This window comes from Malus domestica, chromosome 11 (assembly GCF_042453785.1).
Source record: "Malus domestica chromosome 11, GDT2T_hap1".
NCBI lineage: Eukaryota > Viridiplantae > Streptophyta > Magnoliopsida > Rosales > Rosaceae > Malus > Malus domestica.
In genome coordinates this window covers 5,081,475-5,108,220 of record NC_091671.1, presented here as the reverse complement: position 1 = coordinate 5,108,220, position 26,746 = coordinate 5,081,475, and the positions used below count along the sequence as shown (strand labels likewise).

At 41.7% G+C, this 26,746-nt stretch overlaps 1 protein-coding gene and 1 long non-coding RNA gene across 2 annotated transcripts; one reads left to right on the top strand and one right to left on the bottom strand.

Annotated features, from left to right (window-relative positions):
- Positions 1-4,956: 4,956 nt before the first annotated feature.
- On the top strand, positions 4,957-7,576 carry LOC139189708 (uncharacterized). Its single transcript, XR_011573560.1, has 2 exons — positions 4,957-6,382; positions 6,924-7,576. It is a non-coding gene; the product is annotated as an uncharacterized lncRNA (long non-coding RNA).
- Positions 7,577-22,608: 15,032 nt separating this feature from the next.
- Positions 22,609-25,776, bottom strand: LOC103447304 (protein NUCLEAR FUSION DEFECTIVE 4). The gene is made up of 2 exons (XM_008386502.4): positions 24,366-25,776; positions 22,609-23,209 (listed from the first exon to the last, which is right to left on the bottom strand). Exons 1-2 carry the CDS (start codon positions 25,523-25,525, stop codon positions 22,774-22,776), a joined length of 1,596 nt encoding a protein of 531 aa, XP_008384724.3. The 5' UTR covers positions 25,526-25,776; the 3' UTR covers positions 22,609-22,773.
- Positions 25,777-26,746: the final 970 nt, after the last annotated feature.

Genomic DNA, 26,746 nt, shown 5'->3' with positions numbered 1-26,746 from the left:
CTTTTTTGTAAAAGTGCTTTTGGAAAAAAAAGCAGTCTGATAGTGGGTATTTTCATTAAAGGAGCACTGTAGCTCTGTGTGCTTTGAAAAAAAACCAGTTTTCCAAAGTTGCAAATAGCAGCTTCAGCTTTTTCCTTTGATTTCAGCTTATTCTCACAGCAGCTTCCAAAATAAGCCTTTTTTTTCAGTTTACCAAACACCTAAAATCCTCACAACTTTTTTTCATGGGTGCTTTTTTTTTAAGCACCTCACTCCCAAACCACCCCTAAGTGTTATAATATAAATGATAGGAGATTTTTTTTTTCAAGTATCTAACCATTTGTATTATAACACTTGTTGTACCGGACCGTATTTCCTACACACTGAACAATCTCTCGTAAACTGGGCTTCTATCAACCGTCAATCTCTGTATCAGTGTCCCAACTTAATCATTACAACCAAACATTGTGCCTAAAACTATTATTCTCATTTAATTCACTTACATTCTCACATGGGAATGCAAGTATTATCCTATTAATATTGCCTCAGAAGCAGATATAAGTTTCATTAATAGTGTTACCATATGGTGCATGTGTCTCCATTAATTTGTTTTGTAACATATACAATATTCTTATACAGGGGCACTGGCACGTAGTAATTTCCTTGTGCATTCCAAGCACCAAATATTTCACTCTCAGAAATTTTTATTTCAGATCATATATATGTCCATGTGGGTATAGAACTCTTCAAATGATTTTATGCATATACCAAGTGACATGGAAGAAGAACTTCTATGCCAAGTACATGACAACTATAGGATCCAGTACCAATATTTATTTTGTTCATATGACATTGTATTATTAGCAATACACCACAATATAGTGGTATATAACTATACCATATAATATACGAGGCCAGTCTCCAGTGCAGTTGCATGCACTCCTGATGAGCTGTACATGTCTCCTATATGTCAAGCATAAGACAAAAATAAGGCCATATCAAGTTGTTTATTAGGCTGCGGGCGTTTTGATATTTAGTTCTGGAATTTGATTAATTGTGTGTAGCTAGCATATACAGTGTGGAATTTCAGTTCCAAATATTCTATCCTTCTCGTGTCATCAATATAATATAGTTTATGATATTCCATTTGGTACGTATAATTTGGACAAGTTGCTCTTCAGATATCAAGGTACGTTCTCAATTATATTCTTTCTGTTAACTACATTGTAATATTTGGGAATTGAAAGAAAATCAAGAAGAAAGATGAAGAAAAGAAAGATCAATACAGAGAGTTTGAGAGAGAGAGTTTAGAGAGAGAAATAGGATTTGTATTAACTAACTCAAATGAAGATTACACATACTGTTTATATAGAAATCCTAACTACTTTAACCAAATACTAACTACCTAACTATATTACTAACTGTATTACATTTTCACCCTTAATACTCCCCCTTAATCTCAACTAGGGAAACTCAGTTTGAGATTGGAGCAGACCGATCAATGGCGCTAAGTAAGAGTAACCCAATTCCCCAGATTTGGGTGCACCAATCTTCCAAAAGCTGAAAGCAATTTGCAAAGTACTTTAATCAGACATCATCAACTTCTTCTTGTAAAAAGAACAAGAAAACAACTGTTCCATCATGGGTGTGTAAAATGGCAAAAATGAGTATCTTCTCTGCTTCAAATGTTATCAACCCGTGTCCAATTTCAACTCATTCAACTTGATCTGGGCAAATAATTTTCCATTAATCTGTCACTTGCAGTTTGGAGTAGTGTGTAATAATGAAGTTGTTCATCTTGCTATTTCCAGCTTCTGACTCCAACCAGTAGACTGAAAACATGACATCCTTCCCCTGCCTCTAACAGTATCTTCACAAAGAACAACCTTCTATAAAGGAGTCGTAGCACACCCTCATGCCGGTTATAACAATTTCTTACGGGATTACCCTTCGTGGGATTCACCGTCAACAATCTCATTCAACTTGGCTTCGGCCTTTAATATTTACAAAAAACAGAAAATTAACAAACTATAGTGTGGCATCGGCCTTAACTATAGCACCACGAGATCGCCCTTTGTGGATTTTACCAAAAAACTTCTTTGAACAATGGCATCGGCCTTCACAATTGAAAATCAACATCTATGTAGGATTACCCTTCGTGGGATTTACCTACTCACATCACGGAATTACCCTTTGTGGGATTTACCGTTAACAACTTCTTCTACCTTTCGTGGGATTTACCTATTCACATCACGGAATTACCCTTCGTGGGATTGACCGTTCACAACTTCCTTCATCGTATAACCGGACTTACTGTAGATTCATGCTAACAACTGAGTTGGTTAGACTCTGAAATTATAGGCTGAGATAAGAAAATATACTGCACAACCACGATATAAACGAATTGTAAGTAATCCATCGGGATCTATTCCTTTGCTTAACATTTCTGATACCATTTGCAAAGCCCAAACTCTGTCTCCACAGTTCCACAGTGCACTAAACATGGTGTTGTATGAGCTCACATTCGGAGGACAGCCCACTTCACAGTGCACTAAACATGCTGTCATATAGAGGCCAAAATGCAAATATGAGAACAAGAAACAACTCATGCAAGACACTGTTAGGTTTCTGATTCCCTTAGTCCAGGTCCATCAATGTTGTAAATGACAACACATACTATACATTCATTTGTCGTATCTTCTGATCCATAAAAAAATGCAAGAAGATCATCCATGAACCAAGAACTAAATGGTTGTTGCACTTTTGACGAGCTTCTAGAATGAGCCCTTTTGGTTTTCAATTGATCCCACAGAAGTTCAGCTAAGACTACCACAAAGACTTCACATGAAACGTTTGAGTTGGGCATTTCAACAAACACCTGGACTGCACCCATGTCTGATCTTTCTTCCATACCAGAGAACAGAGTAGAGATCAAAGAATTTACTGACCCATTCCTTCAAACAGTTGGAGTGCACATAATCATAACCTGAAGAGCTCCCAAGATTTGCAATCTTAAACAAACAACAACCATTTCCAGGCAAGTAGTGAAAACGCCAAGAGTTGCCCAACAGCCATGATCAAGATATCAAAGAAACCTCCGCAATCGGACCCAGAATACTAAGTCTCCTTGTACTGCTTTATGTACCTCTTAGCAAAATTAACGTAGAAGAAGAGCGGTTTCTTGTTGTTGGAGACCTGAATTCTGTTCTTCTTCGGCAACTCAATCGATTGCGGCGGTGGAGATGGGACTCTCTGCATTTGCTCTGCCGCCATTTTGCTTTGAAATTTTCTCCAACTTTCGATCTCTCGCTTTCGATCGGGAATAGACTCATGAATTTGATCGAAAAGAAATCAACCCAGAAACACATCAACCCAGAAGTAAAAGAACGATCGTGGAAGCACCCAGAAACTTATCGTAATTCCTAACATCTAATGAAAATTTGGATAGAAACTAAGCTAGAACCAAATGTAAAATAATGGAAAGTGAAACCACCAGAATCCATGGCGTGAGCCTGGTGGCTCTGATACCATGTTAACTACATTGTAATATTTGGGAATTGAAAGAAAATCAAGAAGAAAGATGAAGAAAAGAAAGATCAATACAGAGAGTTTGAGAGAGAGAGTTTAGAGAGAGAAATAGGATTTGTATTAACTAACTCAAATGAAGATTACACATACTGTTTATATAGAAATCCTAACTACTTTAACCAAATACTAACTACCTAACTATATTACTAACTGTATTACATTTTCACCCTTAATACTTTCATATATCTCGAAAACGCACTTGCAAGTTGCAAATCTTACCACTAAATATTTTTTTTTAATAAATTATTTTAGAAGAATTAGCTACAATAAATATATTTTGACATTTGATTTGCGATAATGATCATTTTTTCAGGAATTAGCTACAATAAACATATTTTGACATTTGGTATGCAAAAATGATCAATTTTCAGTAATGAAAACATTTTGATTATTTATATATATTGACGGTACAACAATGATATAACTAATGGCAACACAACAATAACATATAAAATAACGACTGATCATTTCTACAATTAAATGTCAAAATATGTTATTATAGCTAGTTGGCCATTATTTAATTTCGTTCTCACTTTTACATGCAAGACTTGCAGGTGATATTTTTGGCTAATAATAGATATGGGATTTGTAAGCATGTCCTGTACACGTTTGTCGATTATATACATTGACAGAGAGGAAGTACACTCACATGCAAATTATATTATCAATGACAACAAACATAAAGTTTAAAGGAACATGCCACATAGACAAATCTTTTAGTCGTCCAAAGGATTAATTCCTAGGCATAAAATAAACACCAAAGACAAATAATTTGTTTGGCAGCATACTTGCAAAGATATGTAACTATTGATAGGAAAAATACTGTATACATCTTAGAGTAACAATTTTCATTAATTGGAAATTTTTAATATGATCGTTATTAAACTTTGATTTAACAGAGCTACACAAGCACACAGAACAACAGAAAATTAAAAAAAAATTCTCTCAAGTACAAAGATTTGGCATGGTGATTAATTACAACTCTTATGGGATGTTAACACAATGAGTTCAATGACATTACTAATTCACGTGTCAAAATATAAGTGATAAATTGATATCATAATTTTTATGACATCGAATTGGTAGTTTGATTTATGCAAACAAATTGGTAGTTTAATATGTTGGACTAATTTCTCCTGACCAAATTAATTTGTAGCCATGAGAGTCATAGACGGGATATTTTGTTTGTGTGTCGGAACACAACCTAGTATCTAAAGTGGCATAACATAAGTGGTTGAAAATTTTATTTTTCATGTATCCAACCACTTGTATTACGACACTTGATGTATCAGACCATGTTCCCGGCATACTCATCATTTTATTTTTTTGAAAAGATACGGTAGTAGATTCATTTACTGCAAAAGAGGTGCGGTACAAGAGTTACATCCAAAGCCAATTATGGCATTACATTATCCTCCACAAGTAAGTCAGTGACAATACTTGGGGGAGTAACATCCCATATACAATCTTGTTGCATCAAGAGACCAACACATGCAAGGTGGTGAGCAACCGAGTTTTCTTGGCGATGAGTGTGGGTAATTTTACCTTCAGTGATCGAACGGAAGAGCACCTTGATATCTTCTACAATTTGCCCAATTGATATCTTCTACAATTTGCCCAATGAATGACAAATTTAGAGAGAAATCACACGACGCCTCCACAATTTGAAGTGAATCGCTTTTGAAATAAATATATTGAAAACCCATGTCAACTGCCCAAGACAAACCCGCCCTTAAGGTCATTGCTTCTGCTTGGAGAGGAGAGAAAACATCCTTTTCCCTGCCACATTTTGCCGACACAAAATTACCAGTTTCATCACGAACAATGGCACCAAACCTGGCCACATTTTGTTCGCCGTTCCAGGCCCCATCAATGTTCATTTTGAGGCGCCTCGATGGTGGAGCCTCCCACTTGGAGAGAATTTGTACCCGAGTACCGTGACCTGGCACTGAGATTCGAGCGAACTCATACCACCACATTGTAGCCCGATTGACACAAACATCAGGAGGATCCGTCCTGTCATTCCATAGCTTGCCATTTCTTGCGCCCCATAACGACCAGCAAATCATAAGGAAAAGCTCAAAATTTTTCTTTGAAACTAAACTTGCCACATCATCTATCCATGACAGAAAGTTTTGGTGGTGTACATTCCTCAATAATGGTCCAAGAATTGAAGCCAGCCAGGCACACTTTGCAAAGGGGCATTCCTTCATAAGGTGGATGGTGGTATCTCCATGAGTGTTGCATAGAGACACAAGCCAAGTCCGTAGTTATATGTCGCTTTGCCAAAAGTGCTCGGGCATGTATGAAATCATTGGTAACCCTCCATAAACACACCTTCACCTTTGGTGGGACTTTGCATTCCACAACCTGGACCATAGCTTGTTTGCAATTTGCTGTGTTGATGAAGAGGCCCCATGGTTAGATGGTTGTAACCATTTCCGACCAAGGTGGTATGCGCTGCGCATTGTGAACCTCCCATTTTTTCTCGTAATGCCACGTTAATTTGTCCAGTGGAGAGCGGATACTTAATGGGATGGAACGAATTGAGGTTTCCTCTTCCTTCGAAAACGGAGATGGTAGCAAATCAATCTTCCAACGATGTGTAATGGGGTTGATAAGTTCGTTTACGATTCTCAACGTACATCCTGGTGGCTTGGGAGAGAAGGGTCGAAATGAAAAAGGAAGTGGCACCCAAGGGTCATCCTAAATACGGATGGTGGTGCCACCTCCCACCGCCAACGTGATCCCATTTTAAGTACATTTCTTGTGGCACATTTACTCTTCCAGCAATACGAAGAGCTAGGATGCAAAGGTGCTTCCAAAAACTGCTCATTTGGGAAGTATTTCGCCTTTAGTATTGTTGCAACCAACGAGCACAAATCAATCTCCACCCTTGCTTTGCTAGCATTCCAATATTGAATGCATATAGATTTCGAAACCCAACCTCGTTCCGCCTTTGGTATGCACAATTTCTCCCACGAGCACCAATGCATTTTCCTTTCCCCTTCATCTCTATTCCACCAAAAGGACGCTATCATTCTATTTAAATCTTCACAAAAAAGCTTAGGGAGAAGGAAACGGCTCATTGTATAGTTTGGGACTGCCTAGGCCATCGTCTTGCCAATATCTCTTTTCCTGCTGCAGTTAGTAATTTTTCTTTCCAACCTTGTAGTCTTTTCCATAGTCGGTCCTTCAAATACCCAAAACATTAGCTTTTGTTTCTTCCAATTAGTGTTGGCATTCCTAAATATTTTTCATGGCTTTTCACCCGCTTGACCCCAGTCATGGTAGCAAGTTTTGTATGCACTTGTCTTTTGACATTTTTTGTTAAAGCAAATTTCGCTTTTCTCCAGATTGATCTTTTGCCCTGATGCATTCTCATACAACTCGAGAATTTTCATGACATGGTAGCACTCTGTCTCAATAGCACGGCACAATAGAAGACTATCTCGGCAAAGAGTAAATGGTTTACCGATGGAGCCGCAGCACAGATTTTGACGCCCTTGATGGTACCTTGGCTTTCATACTGAGCAATCAACGCCGACAATCCTTCGGCACAAAGATAGACACTTTGCAATAAGAATTTGAGTTCATTCGTTGCCAAACGAGATCCCGGCCTCTTTCTTGATGAAAACATTTTAGCCTCTTGAGCTAGAATATTTTGAGTCCATTATTCGTTGTTTACTATCTGAGAGACAGAGAGAGTATCTCATAGCTCGACATAATTTGTTAATGTTCCTTTGGAGAAGAAACAAGCGGTATGAAATTACAATACTCAAAGAAATCAGGATTATAGATTGTTGAACCTTTAAATTTGGATGGAAGATGGCATCGAGTGGTTGTATCATTTTCCTTTTTAGATTGGAGAAATTCTAAGAGGATTATCTCAAAAGTGAAACTCTTTATGAACTTTCTGTCACCTCACAGTTATAAGGACCGGTGATTGTAATAAAATTCATAGAGAAAAGTCTCACTACAATATACAAGAGGAAGTTGATAGTAGTTATATTTGGGACGTTGATTGATGGTGCACCATACCTTACTATTTGTATATCTTTGAGATAGTTTCCATAAAAGTGAGGGAAAAACTCATAAGCTTAATACATGCTTTAATTAGAGTAATTCGGATCGTCTACTTACATTCCGCGTGTCGTTTTATTATATAGCTATATGCAGTTGAGACAACAACTAATGAAAAACCATATGTTAACCAAAGAGCAATTGTAGTGCTTACATTTTAATTTAATTTTGAACCATATGTTGTGAAAATCTAAAGAAAACGTCATCGTAAGGGAAGGAGGAAGGAGTAGCACTTATGCTTTCTCCCCTCCCCTCCTCTTCACCCCACAACGCTCATTGTCATTTTTTAAAAATTTATTGTGGTGAATAATAGTCCTCTTTGTGGTGACTAGGTCTTCCTCTTGGATTTGAGTTCTTCGTCACTTATTTTTTGTCCTTTTTCAATTCAATCCTTCTCCCAAAATCCTCCATCTAAGGTTTTTTGGGTAGTGTGGATCTAACTCTTTAATCCAGCAATTATAATCTAGCTATCTATTATTTGCAATCTTAGTCAACAATTTATACCGCTAACAATAAAGAGAATCTTAGTCAACTATTTATACCGCTAACAATAAAAAAGCTTTTAGAGTGTCACTTTGACTTGGTTTTGACATTCGACGATCGATGTATTTTGTCATTTCTTTTTGTAGTTAACGAAAAAGAACCCTATACTTAATTTTTGGAGAGCCAAGACGATGAAAAATATGAAAGCTGACACACTCTCAATATCTGAATGATGTTGTTTAGACACTCTCTAATAAGGGTGAGTTCAAACATATGACTTGCAATGTATTGTTTCATTTCTACCTTACATGTTTTGTTTCAACGGAACGGATTCAGGTAAGCTCATGTTGCCACTGTGAAGTGTAAACGCAGTGTATTAGTGTGGATAGAAGTACAATTAAGTTAGGTTGTCTACAGACACCTTGGCCGTTTGTTGCTCCTCGTGTCTGTGTAAGACTTTCAGGAGAGCCGTCAACATTGTCTGAAAATGACAGAGATATTACTGTAGGCCAGATGGCGTTATCATTAGGTCAGCCGAACGTAAGCATCAGCCACAAGAGAGTAAGAAAATGGAAGGTGTTGGGAAATTGCGAACCTCAAAAATTCATGGAAACAAGAAATTACCGACTGATGATGTAGTCAATATATAAGCAACAATATCGTTAGACCATTGTACAGAAATTGTTGGATCCTCTCATGCATGTATTAATTCATACCATAGCGATCGCACCAGACTAGCGTCCCATGTTAAAAGATCAAATTTTTGGTCTACATATCCTTAAGTACAGTACTTGGTTGCTGCAAATTCATCAGCATCACATGTTTCTACTTAACTACAAATGAACATATGTCTAAATAATTGAAATTGTCAACACAAATTGCACACATGTCCATCTATGTGGTTGGGTAGAAGCATGAATATTGCTGCTAAATTTGCAACAGCCAAGTAGTGTTCTATCCTTAATTCATTAACACAAATTTGTGTCATGTAAATTGTTATCGGATAGTACTCAAGAGCCAAGAGACCAAATGCTCTATTCTCTGTTACGTTTTGACTACTGTCTTAACGCGCACGGAATACAAAAGAGAAGGAAAAAAGTATGTCCGCGCATGCATCTCTCTTTCTGAGTCTTGAAGCATGTATCGTGTACATGCAATATTTGTGGTATTTTCTTAAAGGAGAAATTAGGTTCACATTCCTCGTTTTGCTACTCCATTGATTAAAACCTTATTCATTTTCAATTTTTAATCAAGGTCCTTGAGTATTAATAACATCATTAATTATTTCAATAATAAATATTTTTTATTTCTAAATATATTCATTTAGTGTAAAAAATATTACAAATAGTATATTTATATTTATGGCTAAATTTTTTATCATATATATATATATATATATATATATTTTAGTTTGTACACTTTTTTAATTTGCAACCCTTTTTTAATTTGTACCAATTTTCTTTTCAGTTTTAATTTGTACACATTAATTTCTTTTTGTGCCCATATTTTTTAAAGTTTTATTTGTATTTGTACCCATTTTTTTTTATTTGTACCCATTTTTTATTTTTCTAAATGTACCCATGCTAATTATATTCACCCATTCATGTAATTTTTTCAAATTTTTAATCTTAAAATGTACTCATTCTTAAATATACCAATTTGTTATATGTAAAATATACCTTTTTTTTTTTATAATCTATTCAATTTTTTTTCTAATCCATTTTTAAACTTATATGGGTACATTCTTTTTTCTTTGATTTGAGAATGTATCCATGTCAAGTTTAATTGAAGAAATTTACTAATGTTATTAAGCTTAATATTTTTTTTTGTTGTGATTTTGAAGAATGTACCCATGTTTTTATACACACACACACAATAGTATATTTATATTTTAATATTTTTAAATCCCCCAAATTATGACTTTTTATTTAAAATCTCATTAATATAAACAACTATAAATTTCAAATTTTAATTTAAAAAAATAGTAGCATATATAGAAATAAATTATCACATTAATTTCAGAAACTTTTATCAAAAATTGAAAATCAACAAGGTTTTAGTCAAATAATATTTATAATTAGGGACCGCATCTAAAGTCTCTCTTTCTTAAATTTCACTCTTTTTTTTTGTGGTAATTCTTTCCACCTTTTGTTCTTTGTCATCTAATATTTATAGTAGGCAACGTCCATAACCCTATTGTCTTGTCGTTTGAATCCCCAAACCAGCTACGACAACCACTCACCCCAACCGTCTATGTCGGCTGCAACTCCCTTCATCACCAACAGTAAAATTTTTTTTCTTCTTTCTCTATTTTTCCATCGCCGGCAAAGCCGCATCTGTCTCTTGGATGTTCGATTGTTTCTTCACGTCAATTCGTATCTCGATTCTATCGATCAGATCTCTTCGTCATCTCTAAATTCCAAAATTCACAGAAAATCTTTATTCTATGACAGGCTGGTTCGATCACAATCTATTTTGCGTGTTCAAAGAGAGACGAAGAGGGAGAAAGGACGACGAGAGAAATAGAGAGACAAGTAAGATGGATTTTTCGGCCATAAGGGCAGCGTCACCGACGAGATGGTGCGGTTGGGTGGGTGGTTGTCAGCATAGTTTGACGTTGGAGTTTGGGAGATATTTTCCGGTGTGACTGGAATATAAGATGGTACACTACGTGTTATTATACAAATGGTGAGATATTTGTGTTAAAAAGTTAATAACTTAAAAAATAGAATTTTCCACTATTTAAATAAAAATACGTGGTTTACCTTTCGTATTCCGGTCATAAGGAAAAAAAATTCGGAGTTTGGAGGCTGTTTGATGCTTGTTTTCTTTAATTTGTAGTTTTTATTTTTATTTTATTTATAAAACCTTTAAAAAGGTTAAATAAGGAGTTAAATTGAGGAACACGTGACAAAAATTGGAATGAAAACATAAAGAAGGCACAATTTTGAAAGAGATTTTTCAGTGTATTCAGAATATGGAGTAAGACAATACACTACATCAATGGTGAGATACTGTTTGGGCCCAAAATAATAGTTTGGGCCGAGGGTAGGATCACTCTCGGCCCAGGAGGCCGGGCGGCAAAAGGACCATGGATCGGTCAACCCGTGGGAGTCCAAACCTAGGGCGGTTAGGACGAATCCTAGTGCAATGGGGAGTCTCGACGGGATCGGATATCCAGGAAACTAATCCAGCTTAGCTAAGGGCTAGGTTCATAGTCCTAGTAGATGTAGGACTGGTCGAGATGATCTGGAGAGGGAAACCTAGTCCGAGTAGGATTTAAACTCGGACTCAAAGTTCAGTACTATAAATAGGGGACGCTGTGCATCAGAAAAAGCCCCCTGCAAATCAACACAAAATTGCCCTGCGCAAACTCTCACAACTTGAGATCTTTTGCTTTTCCTTTTTCGCTGACACATCTTCCGTTGGCATCAACAGCACTGTGGAAGCAACCGGTGATATCTTAAGTCGGCATAGATAGCTCTGTCACCGTAAAGTCGGTCGGTCTCGCAGTATCTTCCGTTGGCATCAACAGCACTGCGGCGAGAACGGTCGATTACCTATCCAAGTCTCGGTCGAGAAGGGTTTTCGAATCCTTGTTGGTCGAGGTCATCTCATTAGCCTTCTCGGCGAGGTGAGGTGTCACAGTTATTACATTCGGCACATTGAAAGCCGAATTCGGTTCGTGAACTTTGTAAGAAATAGCAGCCTTGTCTTCAGGATCGAAAACCCAAGAGGCCGAGGCGTGTTCCTTTCTCGGCCGCAATCGCAAGACGCAGAAGTCAGTAGCGCGACCCAACGCAGCATCATCAAATTTACTCCTCGGCCGAGCCTCGGCCGACGAGTTGGCACGCCCCGCAATCACCGAAGGACGTAGTTAGCTTAGAATATACTCGGCCTGCACGCCACGTAGGCTTTGTAATTTCTAGGGTCAACATTTTGGCACGCCCGGTGGGACCCAGTGCTAAACTACGAAGTTCATGCCAATTGAAACACGATCGGTAAAAAAGAAAACAGCTATGGGAAAGTCGACAGCCGATTTACCGAGTCAGAGCATAGGACAGAGTGTGCCACAGGCGCAGAATCCCCTTAGCGTTGGTACACCTGAGTCCACGAGCGCGACTCACCGAGAGAGAGAAGTTAATCTCGGCGGTCAACTCCGTGGTTTAGAGATCCCTAACAGAAACACATGCGTTCTCAATGAAGGGATAATAGAGGAGTGTGACGAGGATGGTGGTGAAGGATCAGACCCACCAACGAGGTCGTTTCTCCGAAAGCGACTGGACGAGCAGTCTCGGTCAGTCGAGCAGACGTTCAGTCGAGGCATTGACAAGCTGCATGACGCGATACTCAGTGCCAATTATCGACAAACCAAGCTGCTCGAAATGCTGGTTAGTCAAGTTGGTGGCAGCAGGCCTTTCGATCTTCGCCAACCTTGTTTACCAGGAAACAACCCGGTACCGATTGTACCGGCCGAGCCTATTCCTGCCCCGCTCAAACCAATTAACTTGGAGAAATGAGGAGGGTCGAATAGTAGGTCAGACGGGACCGACCAGAGGGTCGAAGCAACACCTGTTGATATGACCGAAGTTCAGCGGATGATTGACTCGGCCATGAAGAAAGGGCTGAAGTTTCCTAAGTTTATTCATCCGTACCCAGCTTACGTGGAATCATTTGGGTACCCGAAGGGTTTCAAGATCCCAGATTTTAGTCTTTTTACCGGTGAATCGTCTTTATCTTCGTTGGAGCACGTGGCTCGTTTCACCGCGCAATGCGGAGATGTCAATAGCGACTTTCATAAGTTACGGCTATTCAACTTCTCATTGACCGGCTCGGCATTTGCTTGGTACATTAATCTACCCCCTAATTCCGTCCAGAACTGGGAAGAGTTGGTCGAGAAATTCCATGAGCAGTTTTATCGACCAGGGATGGAGATGTCAGTTTCTTCATTAGCAAGGATGGCTCAGGCATCTGATGAATCACCAATGGACTATCTCACTAGGTTCAAATCGGCCCGGAATTGGTGCCGAGTGCCCTTACCCGAAGTTGAATTTGTCAGGCTTGCTTTGAACGGCCTCGACGTCGAATACAAAAAGAAATTCCTGGGGGCAAACTTTCGGGACATGTATGAATTAGCCCAGCATGTTGAACAGTACGACTACTTGCTCCGTGAGGAGAAGGTTTCGAAAACGCCATCTCGGGGGACGTTGTACAAAAATCCTACTGTCAGCTATGCGTCAACCGAGGATGAATGCGTTAGTGTGGATGCGGCCGAGATAGTGATAGATAAGCCATACGTTTGCAAGGCATTAACTCAGGTTGATTCTAGAGAAGTCAAAAGTCGCTCGGCCGCTGAAGGAGCGTTGAAACCATCAAAGGTCTACACTTTTGATATTACCAAGGCTGACGCAATCTTCGACCAACTGTTATCCGTAAGAATCATCAAGCTTCGGCCTGGTCACAACATTCCTAAGGCCGCAGAGCTTAAAGGAAAGGTGTATTGCAAATACCACAATTCAAGCAAACATACGACAAACAATTGTGTCGTATTTCGCGACAACGTTCAAAACTGGATTGATAATGGCAAACTGAAATTCCCCGAAAAGAAGATGAGTGTGGATACTGATCCGTTCCCCACGGCAACAGTAAATATGGTCGATGCGTACCTACCGAAGGACAAAGGGAAAGGAAAGGCCGAGGTTGTTACCACGCAACGCCCGCAGAATCAGAATTCTCGGCCATGGTTCATGGCCGATTTTCGTTCAAATAAACCACCTACGGCTTTAACGGGGCCCGCTATTGTCAAACCTATGATGGATTATAGCGCCGATGAAGATAGTGGGACGGCGGTTTTGTGCAGGAAATGTAGAGCGAAGGTCGACAGTGAACCAGAGGAGAAGCCTTCTTCGGAGCCTGTGGCCGCAACTCGGCAAAAGGTAGCCAGTGAAGGCCACCATCACGGGGTTTTTGAGAGGCTTGGTCCTAAAGTACGGATGGAAGAGACACCCCCGGTCAGGCGGCGCCTCGATTTTGATGCTTCGTTTTATGACGATGATTACTATAAGCGTAATTCTAGCAGTTCAGGATCATCACGGAGTCAAAAGACCTTTAAGCCTCCCGAGCCTAGAGATCAACGTTGGTATACATATCATTCTTCAAAGGGTGTCTACACCGCGTTGTCCAAATCTCAGAAACGCCGGCATCAACGGATAGATTGCATGGCTCGCCGACAAGCAGCCCAAGAAACTTCGGCCCCTAAGTGGCGGCCGAAGGATACCGTTGCCACTGATGAGGAGCGACCACCTCCAGCAATTATGACAGAGTTGGCTCAGGGGAAACGGCTGGTCGATCAAGACGTCGAGACCATGTTTGAAGAAGCTGATAAACGGATCAAACTTCTCATTCGACCAGGGGAAATGAAGGCACGTTTTGAACATTTCAGGCAAGAGGCCGAAAGCAAATTATCCCCGCTAGTTATACAAGAGCCTTTGGTCAAAATTCGACGGAATTTGCATCCCCCGTTCCTTGGGGAGTCTTTGGAGTATATGCAAGAATTTCATAAGAAACATTCGACCAACGATCTATATGGTTTGCCGAAGGCGTGTCAGGACACCATTGATCTGATCCTGACTTGTCCGGATGCTGAGCGGATTATCCAGAAGACCTCAGATCCAGGATTGAAAGCAAGGTTTCAGCACATACGAGAAGCTCGTGTTTTTGGATTTGAAGTCGACCCGTATACCGATATCGATGTCGCTGACCTTCCTTTCTCGTTGGAGGACCTTCAGTATTTACGGTATCACTTTGAAGTATTTTCGGCGGTTTCTCTTTTCGGCCTTACGACCGATGAAATCGCACGTATTGCCCGTCTGGATGCTTATCTTGACACTAGGGATGCTCGGCTACACTACCAGGAGCAGGTTCAGGTTTTGACCCTAAGTTCATTGTCAATCTCGACCCTACCTGAGGCGGTCACGCAGAACCAACAAGTGGCCGAAGCGGCTCCGCCGAGTGACATTATTGAAGAAGGGACGGATGAATCTCGTTGTCCGACTCTGACGATAACTGAGTCCGTAGTCGCTGACCAACCGAACGAGGAAGGTCTTGACCAGTTGGGCCCGTCAGTCCTGGATAATATGGAAATCAGTATGGTCCATGTGTTACCTGCCGATTTTCAATCAAGCACGGCCCAACCAAATTTCCTCGATGGAGATGTGGTTGCTGAGGAACCCGGCCATGTTGATTTCGTATCAATTGCTGAAGGCGAGCCAACAACAAAAGATGATAGTCTAAAGGCTGCTTTGGCCGAATTGTTCCCTCGTTTATCATCGGCCAAGCTTCACCATTTAAAGCCATTGTATGTAACGGCACACATCGAGGGATATCCGGTTTCTAAAATTTTTGTCAATTGTGGAGCTACTGTCAATATCATGCCCCTGAACATCATGAAGGCTTTACGCCGTTCAAATGACGAGCTTATTCCGTCAGGGATCACAATGAGTAGTTTTGTCGGCGACAAGTCCCACACCAAATGTGTGATTCCGTTAACTGTGAATATTACCGGTCGCACCCATATGACCGCATTTTTCGTGGTTGATTCCAAAACCGAGTATAATGCACTGCTCGGCCGAGATTGGATTCATCAAACCAGTTGTATTCCTTCCTCATTGTACCAAGTGCTTGTCTTTTGGGACGGCAAATCGGTCACTGTTCATCCGGCCGATAGCCAGCCCTTCGAAGCCAACATGATTCAAGCACGGTATTATGACGATCACGTCGGCTATATTACGTTGCAAGGCTTCAATGAAGAGGGACGGCAGACTCGGATTTCCGTTTAGAAAGCTATCGAGGTTGGCGCCGAGACTGTCCAGCAGGATTCGGCGAGACTCGGATTAGCTAACTTTCTCCCCGAAACTGATGTTTGACACCGATCGGGAAGCACGCAGGGCCGCTGTTTCATCTACTATGGAACGACTGCTGGCCCATTGGTATACGATATCTAAACAACCAAATTCAGGCGTCGACCTTGTCGAGTTCCTTGCTGAGTGAGATAATGGGCCTGCATTATCCTTTGATAAAATTCGAGCCGCCCCGGCCGAACTCGAAGATCATCGGCCCCTTGTTAAGGACCCTTTGGAAGAGATTAATGTTGGGACGGCCGATGACCCACGGCTTTTGTTTATTAGTGCGTTACTTCCTCAACAAATGAAGGACGAGTTGCGGGCCTTGCTTACGGAATTCAAAGATTGTTTTGCTTGGAGTTATCATGAAATGCCCGGCTTAGATCGTGCTTTAGTCGAGCATGAATTACGTATTAAGCCAGGATTCAAGCCTTTCCGTCAGCCACCTCGTCGATTCTCGACCGAATTACAACTCAGTGTCAAGGACGAACTAGTTCGGCTTTTGAAAGCCGGGTTCATTCGGACAGCTCGATATGTCGAATGGTTGGCGAATATTGTTCCTGTATTAAAGAAAAGTGGTGCACTGCGCATCTGCACCGATTTTCGAAATCTGAATCTGGCAACGCCCAAAGACGAGTATCCCATGCCGATCTCAGACCTGTTAATCGATGCCGCGGCGAATCATGCGATCTTATCCTTTATGGATGGACATGCCGGGTACAACCAAATATTTATTGCCGAAGCCGATGTGCACAAAACTGCTTTCCGTTGCCCGGGGGCACTCGGCACTTACGAATGGGTTGTCATGCCATTCGGCCTCAAGAATGCCGGCGCCACGTACCAACGGGCGATGAACACCATCTTCCATGATTTAATTGGCACCATCGTCGAAGTTTATATCGATGATGTTGTCGTCAAATCTAAACGCCGACAGACACATCTGGACGATCTCCGACAGGCTTTCCTCCGCATGCGTCAGCACAACCTCAAGATGAATCCTGCCAAGTGTGCCTTCGGTGTATCGGCCGGGAATTTTCTTGGTTTTCTCGTACATCATCGTGGGATTAAAGTCGATGAGAATAAGGCTCGCGCCATCATCACTGCTCCACCCCCAACAACGAAGAAACAATTACAATCCTTACTCGGCCAGATCAAATTTTTACGCCGATTTATTGCTAATTCGGCAGGTAAGATGAAAGCGTTTTCCACACTTTTGAAACTCAAGGACTCAGATAAGTTCGTGTGGAATAAGGAGCATCAGGCGGCGTTTACACAGATCAAGGTTTCTTTCACAAATCCACCTGTCCTGGTCCCTCCTCAGCGCGGTAAGCCTCTCAAGCTATACATTTCGGCGGCCGAGGAGTCCATCGGTTGCCTCCTCGCGCAAGACAACGATGCCGGACGGGAACAGGCTATCTTCTACCTCAGCCGTAATCTGAGTCATCCGGAGATCAATTATTCCGCCGTTGAGAAGCTCTGTCTCGCCGTGTTCTTCGCTGCATCCAAGCTTCGGCATTACATGCTCCCGTCGGTCACCCAAGTCATTGCCCAGACCGACGTTATTCGGTACATGCTTACCCGGCCAATTGTGAAGGGCCGAATTGGGAAATGGACGATGGCGTTGTCCGAGTTCAGTTTGCAATACGTGCCGCAAAAAGCTGTGAAGGGACAGGCGTTGGCCGATTTCCTTGCCCAGCACCCTTCGCCTTACGGTTTTGGGAGTGCTGACGTCGAAATCGGCATGGTAGTGACCCGCGACAACTATTGGACGATGTATTTCGATGGTTCCAGTACTTCGTCCTCGGCAGGCGCAGGCATCGTCATTCAATCTCCTCACAACGATCGTTGGTATTTTTCGCTCAAATTGGATTTCGACTGCACCAATAATCAGGCCGAATACGAGGCTCTTGTCATTGGTCTTGGCCTCCTTCTTGACCTACATGCCACTCGTGTCCTCGTCCTCGGGGATTCTGAACTAGTGATTAACCAAATTAATGGGTCTTTTTGCTGCATGAGTTGTACTCTGGCGCCTTACCACATGGTCGCCAGCTATTTGGCCGAGTCCTTTGACGGTATTACATTCGAGCATGTTTCTCGGGTTCATAATACCGACGCAGACGAGTTGGCTCAAATCGCCTCTGGTGCACAACTCCTGGGGGGCAAGCTAGGCCGGGAGATACCGGGCTCAAATCGCCTCCGGTGCACAACTCCTGAGAAGGAACGAGAGGTTCGGCCACCGGGGTCGGTTCCTCGACCGTGCGCTTGCCACGATTAGCTGGGGAGGGGCCGGTTTGAACCGCCATCTCGGATACTGGAAGAGGTATTCGACGAGTATGAGGACGACGCGCCAGCGGGACCTCGTCGCTCCCCTCACTCTCTTCCAACACGAAGATCGAGGGCTTTGGATTCTTGGGAGAGGTTCCCTCGGTCGAAGGAACCGCCTGTTGTGAGACAGGTGCCTTCTCGACAGAGGGAGGTACAACTGATTCGCCGGCCACAGAGGCAGGCCGCGCTGGGGCCGTCTCTACGGCCGAAGCCGGCTGTTTCTCGACCCCAGAATGGCCAGCGGCGGGAGAAGGGGAAGCACTGGGAGTCGTCGTGTGGCTGGAGATAACGTGGATCTCCCGTGCACCTTTCTTCGCCAGTTGTTTGACCCGCTTGGCAGGCGGGGAAGGCTCGATAGCCGGCCCGGCTTCTTGGCGAGGTCGTTTGATCAGCACGGCCCTACCAGCGGGTTTGTCCTTTTGGGCCACGGCCGATTTTTTCCCGGCCGTAGCAGCGGCAACTACCTCCGTCTTTCTCAAAGGCCGACTACCTAAAAAGATAAAGACAATTCAGTAAGGCAAATCAATATGCAAGGTTGATGGAAATGAGGAAAATGGAACAGGTACCTTGAGTATGAGGGGCCGAGGCCTTCTTGGGTCGGTCGCCGAAGAGTCTGCTCACCACATCTTCGACCGGCGCACTAAAGAACTCTTAGGTGTAATTTTCCCACCACTCACCGAAGGTGTCGGTGCAATGAGTTTCTGGGGTGGCTGGTCGAAGCCGGACTTTTTTGCAGTGCTCTTGGAATTCCCTCACGGCGGTTCTACACTCCTTCTCAGAGGAACGAGGTTCGCGTCCACGGCTTAGGACCGTTCGGGATGAGAGAAGGGGGATAGGGCAGCCCTGAAGGTAGCCGAGCTGTCGGGCAAGGAAGTTCGGATGATATACTTCCCAACCTGACTGTTTCCCATCACAGCCGAGAGGGAGGTCGCGAGCAAGCACAAACGACCCCCAGGTCTGACGAAGATCAGCGTCCTCCTCCGCGCTCCATGGGGAGGTAGGCATCCTGATGGAGGAAGGATAGTCTCGACGACGACATATTAGGAACTCGTCGTTGGAGAAGTCGTCGAGAGCGAAGATGTACCGAAATACCTCTTCGGCTTGATGGGGAGGTGTCGGTCGAGAGGCCAGTTGAGGTCCAAGCGCCTATGTTGGTGAGAATTCAGCTATGGCCGGCCGAAGGGAGGCGAAGTATACCTGCAACCAGAGTTGGAAGACCCAGAGAGGACCATTCTGGTGTGGGTCGACCTTGTGGAGGGTCGCCTCGGCAAGGCATCGGAAAAGTTGGGTGAGAATATTGGAACTCAGTGCCAAGACGTGACCACTAGCCAGGGCTTCGGCTACCGGCATGTTCTCGACCAAACACTTGTTTGACTTGGTACAACAAACGTATTTGTTGTACCAGTAGAAGAGGAAGGCTTCATGCTCTCCCTCTCGTAGGTCTTCTTCTCCTCGGCCGGCGAAGTGAAGATAGAGGGTGTTGTAATTGCAGAAGTTCTTGTGGAGCTTCTGAATATCTTCCTTCGACAGGATATGACCGTCACGGTTCAAGGTCTCGAAGGCCCGACGGTCGAAGAGCGTTTTCAGGTCGATATTCGACGGATGCCCAGAGAGGGTCGCGTCGACAGGGATCCCGGTCGCCGAAGTCCCCAGAATGGCAGTGATATCCAGGACGGTGGGACCAATGGGACCCAGAGGAATGACCATCGTGTTGGTGGCCGAGCACCAGAAGCACAGAGCGGCTTGGAGAAGCTCCTTGTCGGGGACGATTTCCATATACGAAAGGAGGATGACTTCGTAGATGCCAAGGGCCTTCCATTGCTTGCCGAAGAGTCGTTCCATTCGAACGACCCAGGCTGCCCAGGATGTGGTCGTCGAGGGCCAGGAGCCCTGGGGTTTAGCCGCATCCCATCGCGACCATTCAAACCCTTGAAGCAAGGGTGTTAGGCAGTGCTCCTGTAGAAGGCCGATGATAGTCGGCGGTATTGTAGCCTTGAAGAGAGGACCCAGGATTTGGTACTGGGTGCTCATGTCGTTTTCAAACCGGATGGTCTTGATCGAGCTCCGATCAACAATCTTCTGGTGTTGGTCACATTCCCTGGAAAACTTGGAGATGAAGGACGCCATTGTGAGAAAGAGGCACGGAGTAAAAGGGTTGTCTGTGTTGGGGATTTAAAGACGAAGACTTGGAATAGGAGAAATGCACTAGAAATCGATGGCAGAGGATTTCAGGAAGTTTGAGAGCGTAAAAGTACAAATGAGGGAATTTCGGTATTTATAGAGTTATGGGGGGAAGAGCAATCGTTCGAAATTCAAAACAAAGGGCAAAATCGACCGAAGGAATTGTTGATCATGATGAACATTTGGGAAATGCGGTTGAAAAGACCGAAGGTTTTAGGGTTTTGGGGGCGCATGATTGCGTGTGACGGCGAAATTAATGACGAAAGACGGTTTGACGCCCACACGATGACAAATGGGCTCACGGACTGAGGTAGTGGCTCGCGGATTGAGATAGTGGTCATGATGGCAAGACGGTTCAGGCTGCCGCACGCCTTAGACGTCATTATGGGGGATTGGCCATGTTAGAGGACGCCACGTGGCGAGTGGGTTAGCAGGATCAAGATCGTGCGATCGTGCTCAATAAATGCGCCTTGGAACTCGGGTATTAGGATCCTGAGTGGTAGATTCGCTTCTTCAAGGCCGAAACTCGGCCTAAGGTTTCAGGCCGAGGACCTCAGAAGCGAGGGGGCAATGTTTGGGCCCAAAATAATAGTTTGGGCCGAGGGTAGGATCACTCTCGGCCCAGGAGGCCGGGCGGCAAAAGGACCATGGATCGGTCAACCCGTGGGAGTCCAAACCTAGGGCGGTTAGGACGAATCCTAGTGCAATGGGGAGTCTCGACGGGATCGGATATCCAGGAAACTAATCCAGCTTAGCTAAGGGCTAGGTTCATAGTCCTAGTAGATGTAGGACTGGTCGAGATGATCCGGAGAGGGAAACCTAGTCCGAGTAGGATTTAAACTCGGACTCAAAGTTCAGTACTATAAATAGGGGACGCTGTGCATCAGAAAAAGCCCCCTGCAAATCAACACAAAATTGCCCTGCGCAAACTCTCACAACTTGAGATCTTTTTCTTTTCCTTTTTCGCTGACACATCTTCCGTTGGCATCAACAGCACTGTGGAAGCAACCGGTGATATCTTAAGTCGGCATAGATAGCTCTGTCACCGTAGAGTCGGTCGGTCTCGCAGTATCTTCCGTTGGCATCAACAGCACTGCGGCGAGAACGGTCGATTACCTATCCAAGTCTCGGTCGAGAAGGGTTTTCGAATCCTTGTTGGTCGAGGTCATCTCATTAGCCTTCTCGGCGAGGTGAGGTGTCACAGTTATTACATTCGGCACATTGCAAGCCGAATTCGGTTCGTGAACTTTGTAAGAAATAGCAACCTTGTCTTCAGGCTCGAGAACCCAAGAGGCCGAGGCGTGTTCCTTTCTCGGCCGCAATCGCAAGACGCAGAAGTCAGTAGCGCGACCCAACGCAGCATCATCAAATTTACTCCTCGGCCGAGCCTCGGCCGACGAGTTGGCACGCCCCGCAATCACCGAAGGACGTAGTTAGCTTAGAATATACTCGGCCTGCGCGCCACGTAGGCTTTGTAATTTCTAGGGTCAACAGATACTTATATTAAAAATTAACAACTTAAAAATAAAACTTTTCACCATTTATATAAACATGTGATAAATCACTCGTGTTCCAAACACAATAAAAATAAAAATTTCTCCAATCTTCGAGATAGCAGATATGGGGCCTTTTAATCATGACATTGTTAGGGTCAAAGGTGAAGTTAATGCCGTGCACGATTTTACAACTGCAATCGTGCAAATTATTCCAATAATGCTGCAAAACCATAATAACTAGATAAGGGAATTTTTTGTTTACCTAACTATTATGTATTAAAATACGAGTATCCATCGTAAAATTAATTGATATCATGAAATTAATTGAGAATAAAAATTAATTGATATCATGAAATTAATTGAGAATAAAAGAATGAGAAGTTCAAAATCATTTCAACTGTTAGAGAAACCGAAAGTTAAATTTCTTTTTCCACAATGATATTCGTATTTTCAACAACTATCGTCAATTATTTTTTGCTATGCAGTATGAATTCTTTAAGTACATGCAGTACTCTTAGGAGTTCATCAACAAAAATATATACTTGTCAAAATATAAGCAGAATATAATAATATTTGTGTAACAATACTGGTTTGTCATTAATCTACAGCTTACAAAGTTAGATCAACATCTAACCAGTTTCTGCACTGTATTAGTATCTGTACTTTTCTTTTCTTTTCTTTTTACCTATAAGTTTTCTTAAGAAAAAGAAAATGCTAAAGCATTAAAACCCTAAAAGTCACATATTTAATGATCTTTGGGAGTAGAACTTTCGTGTTCGTGCATAGAGCATTAAAGCTACGCCAGTTCCCAGAAAACAAAGGCAGCCCCATATAATAAAAGTGCTTCTGTAGCAAGCCATTCCCATGCACTTCCCGTCACCATCATGATTTCCTTCTTTGTGGTAAAGAACAGCAGACAAGTATCCAAACACAAAAGACCCGATTGATATGTTGGCCACCACCACATTGTGGTTCACTGAGAAACTCTTGGTCCCAAACAGCTCTGTGGTTATGGACACTGCGATTGAAGTAATAGCTCCAGTACAGACTCCTATAATTGCTGTGCTGATGAAAAGTGAGAGGTTGGCTGGGTTGAGAAGCAAGAAGAAGGCTCCTGCTATTGGTGCCATTAATGCAACTACTAATGCTGGCCTTGAAATCATATACTTACTCCTGCAAAAATGGAAGGATAAAAAAAATAGGAATTTTAACGAAAAATTCCCGATACTGTTTATTTTAACAAAAAACTACATTTTTATACTAAAAAAGTCAATCTTAGTGGCTAGTACTATTCACTTTACCCTTTATTTTATCCTTATCGTTAAAACTTAAAATTTTCAAGTTTTTTTTATTAGTTTTCTTTATAAAAAAAACACATCATCCACATATATCAAATGTCTTTTCAATTTATCAAATTATTCGCTTGTCACACAGTCTGAATCTCAATCACTGTTACGTGGGACAATATAACATATCAAATATGTGAGTTATGAACAAGTGAACAAGAATTACATTTGGACTATCTCCAACCCATGAGATCAAGCTTAAAATATAAGCTTTAAACCCTCCCCCCACACCACCTCCAACCATTGGGCTAAAATAAGTTCAGGTGAAAATATATCTTTGGGCTAGATTCCTCATAGAATTTAAGTTTGATTTAAATTATTATGAACCCACCAAACTGTCATATTTCAAACATTTTTTTTTCTGTTTTTTTACTTATACTCTAACGGCTATGATCAAATGAGATCAAATCTAATGGTAAAAAAAAAATTTGACAGTCCAAAATTAAATGTAACGTCTAAAATAATTTAAATCAAATTTAACTTAAAGTTGTATAACTATACGTAATTGTATGATTTTTAATTACTTATCAGAATTTAAATATTTTTAGATTAAAATGTTCATAAAATAAATTAGGATAATCTACATAAATTTTATTTTAAAAAAAAGTTACAAAAAAAAAAACGTTAGGCTAAAATCATTATTTAATAATTTCAGGCTAAAATTTTAAGCCATAAGGGTTGGAGAAGAAAAACAGTTTCTGGGTTATGGCTTAAAAATTTTTGGCTTAGATTTTTAAGCTTTATCTCCAAAGGTTAGAGATGATCTTAATATATAGAGCATAATTGATGTCCTTCAACAAATATTGAAATTATGCAAATGACCCTCTACCACATAAGGAGTGTTGCCCTTACACAACGTCGTGTCATCGAATCTCATCCGCTCTCTAATCTAGCATCTAACAATTCTATCATTTGATAAATAAATTAAAAAAAACAATATTAAAATTATTAAAGTAAAAATAAATGAGAGAGGGAGGGAATACCTTGAGAAGAAATAGTCCAAAAGAGAAGGCATGAGACGGCCAAAAAACCCAAATGAAGAGGATAAAGAGACCAATGAAGAAGTTCTGGACGAGCCCCGGGACTCTGAAATCTGTCCCAAGTTGTTCAAGAACACCAACCCAAGTGTTGCACCGAACAAATACACAAAGAAATATAACCAAAAATCAATCCTTGTCACCATCAACTTCACTCCAATCTCCTCCCTAACACCAACTTCAAGAACTTGTCTAGCATCTAATTCTTCTCCCACATTCTCTAAGCTCCCCGTTTCGTTGTTCTTCTCCTCTATGGTAAAATTATACACTCTTCTCTCTCTGTTTATGTTCCATTTTTTTGAAAATACTTCTCTCATTTTATCCACAAGCGGGATTACTAATGGGACTAATAGGAACAATCCGGTTCCTATTACATTATGCAAAGGAGATAACCCGCTAGAAAGCGACCCTAAACTGCTAATCACCGCGTAGATTCCTGTAGCAATTGTTATGACGAACATAAAAACAAACCCGGCTTCCATGTTACTTTGCCTTCCCATCAGATCAATGTCTCTAACCAATGGCGCGACGATAACACACACAACAAGTGGCAAGAGAGAGTTGAGAAGTAAGTAGGCCTTGGCTCTTCTGTGAGGCGAAGATGAAAATGCAGCGCCAACAATATCTGTATAAATCTTGGCGCTCAATCCTTGGTAACTTGTTGTTATCCCCACGGCAATTTGTTGATGACATGGGAAGTTTCTAATGCTGACTACATAGCACACAGTGTTGATCCAGCAAATGCTATTCCCAGCCATAACAGTTAACAAGAAAATCTGCCAATAGGATGGTGATGGGATTAGGTTTGTGATGAAGAGGAACTGGACGCCATACCCGATTAACCCCAGAAACGAACCGATCATGAGGACTATCCAGAGGGGTAAGTGGATGGCAGCAATGCCGGAAAACCATCCGAGAAGTTTTCCGGCATCTGAGGCGAAGGCGAGGTTATTGAGCTGTAGTTGGGTCATGGAGAGGACGTTTTTGAGCTGGGAGGAGTAAGCTGGGAAGTTGCTGTTGGTTCCATTGATGGACTGGAGCCATATGATTCCCACAAGGCTTAGCCATTGGAGAGAAGAAGAAGAAGAAGAAGAAGAAGACGACATGACGAAATATGAGGTGGGTTTTGATGCAATTAGGATTTCTGTTACTGTTTACTGGTGATTTACAGGTGCAGAATATTGATTTATAAAGCGTGGTGTACCTATATGTTAGGCTTTGGAGAGGAGGTAGGAGGAGGAGAGGGGTGTAGTGTGAAAAGAGGGTAAGCAACAGCCAAATGCTGGCAGATTGAGGAGGACCATAGGAGTTTATATGTCCATTCGTTTTCTGAGTTACAAAATTGACAGATAACTGGGGATAGGGAGGAGTGTGTAACCATTTATATAGGGTTTCTTCTAAAATTTGTTTTTGTTAGGAAAGGAAATTGAACGTTTATTTTATTTTATTTTTCATTATTTCATCAACCCATTAGTAAATGGAAAAACTAAAATGAAAAAAAAATGGTAGGTTTTGTATTTACTTTATAAATATATCTTTCCTCTCTTCTTGGTCTAGTCTTTTCCCAATTATTTTCATTCAAAGTCATGTAGAAACAGAAAATACAAAAGAACGGAGAGAGGGATAAGAGACTTCTACACGCTTGTTTCCCCCTCTCTCTAACTTTTTATCTAATGTTAATAATAGGAAGACCAAAATTTTAAACCAAATTTGCAAACCAAATAATGTGTCACTAATAGGAAATAAGAACATTAATCAACATTTGAGTAATAATCCAATCATCAACAACCATATCATTTAATTACAAAATTTGGTTCCTCTAATATCTCCCTTTAACTAAATTTTGTATTAATCATGAAGTAAGTTTTCCTCCCAATCATGTGACCTTGACTTTCTCATTTCTTCTTATCCAAACAAAGCTTCAAAATGAAGGCTATAAAATCCAGGTTATCCCTAACCTGAGTGCACTATTTCCAAGCCGAAAGTGTATTTTGAAGCTATAACATCCAGGTTATCCCTAACCTGACTGCACCATTTCCAAGCCGAAAGTGTCCTTAATCTCGTCATCTTATACTTTAACTAATGCTTCTTCTCAATGTTAAATGAGGCTCTAAATTAGAGTCCTCTGCCATCGTTGATTTAAAAAGGTATAATTTTGGTTAAAAACCATATGGCCCTATAACTTCATAAAAATAAACAAGAATAAAGGGTAACTTTCTTTCAAACAAAACTGAGGGCAAACTTCATAAAAATAATTAAATAAGAATATGGAGGAGGGAGGGGGGCATGTTTATCCCATTAACCAATTTTTTATCCTTAATTCTTCA

What these genes read in the sequence shown, in the direction of transcription:
- LOC103447304 (XM_008386502.4), bottom strand. Translation starts at nt 25,525, where the DNA reads ATGTCGTCTTCTTCTTCTTCTTCTTCTTCTTCTCTCCAATGGCTAAGC. An exon ending in TTGGACTATTTCTTCTCAAG is followed by an intron (nt 23,210 to 24,365) that starts GTATTCCCTCCC and finishes CCATTTTTGCAG; the next exon opens with GAGTAAGTATATGATTTCAA.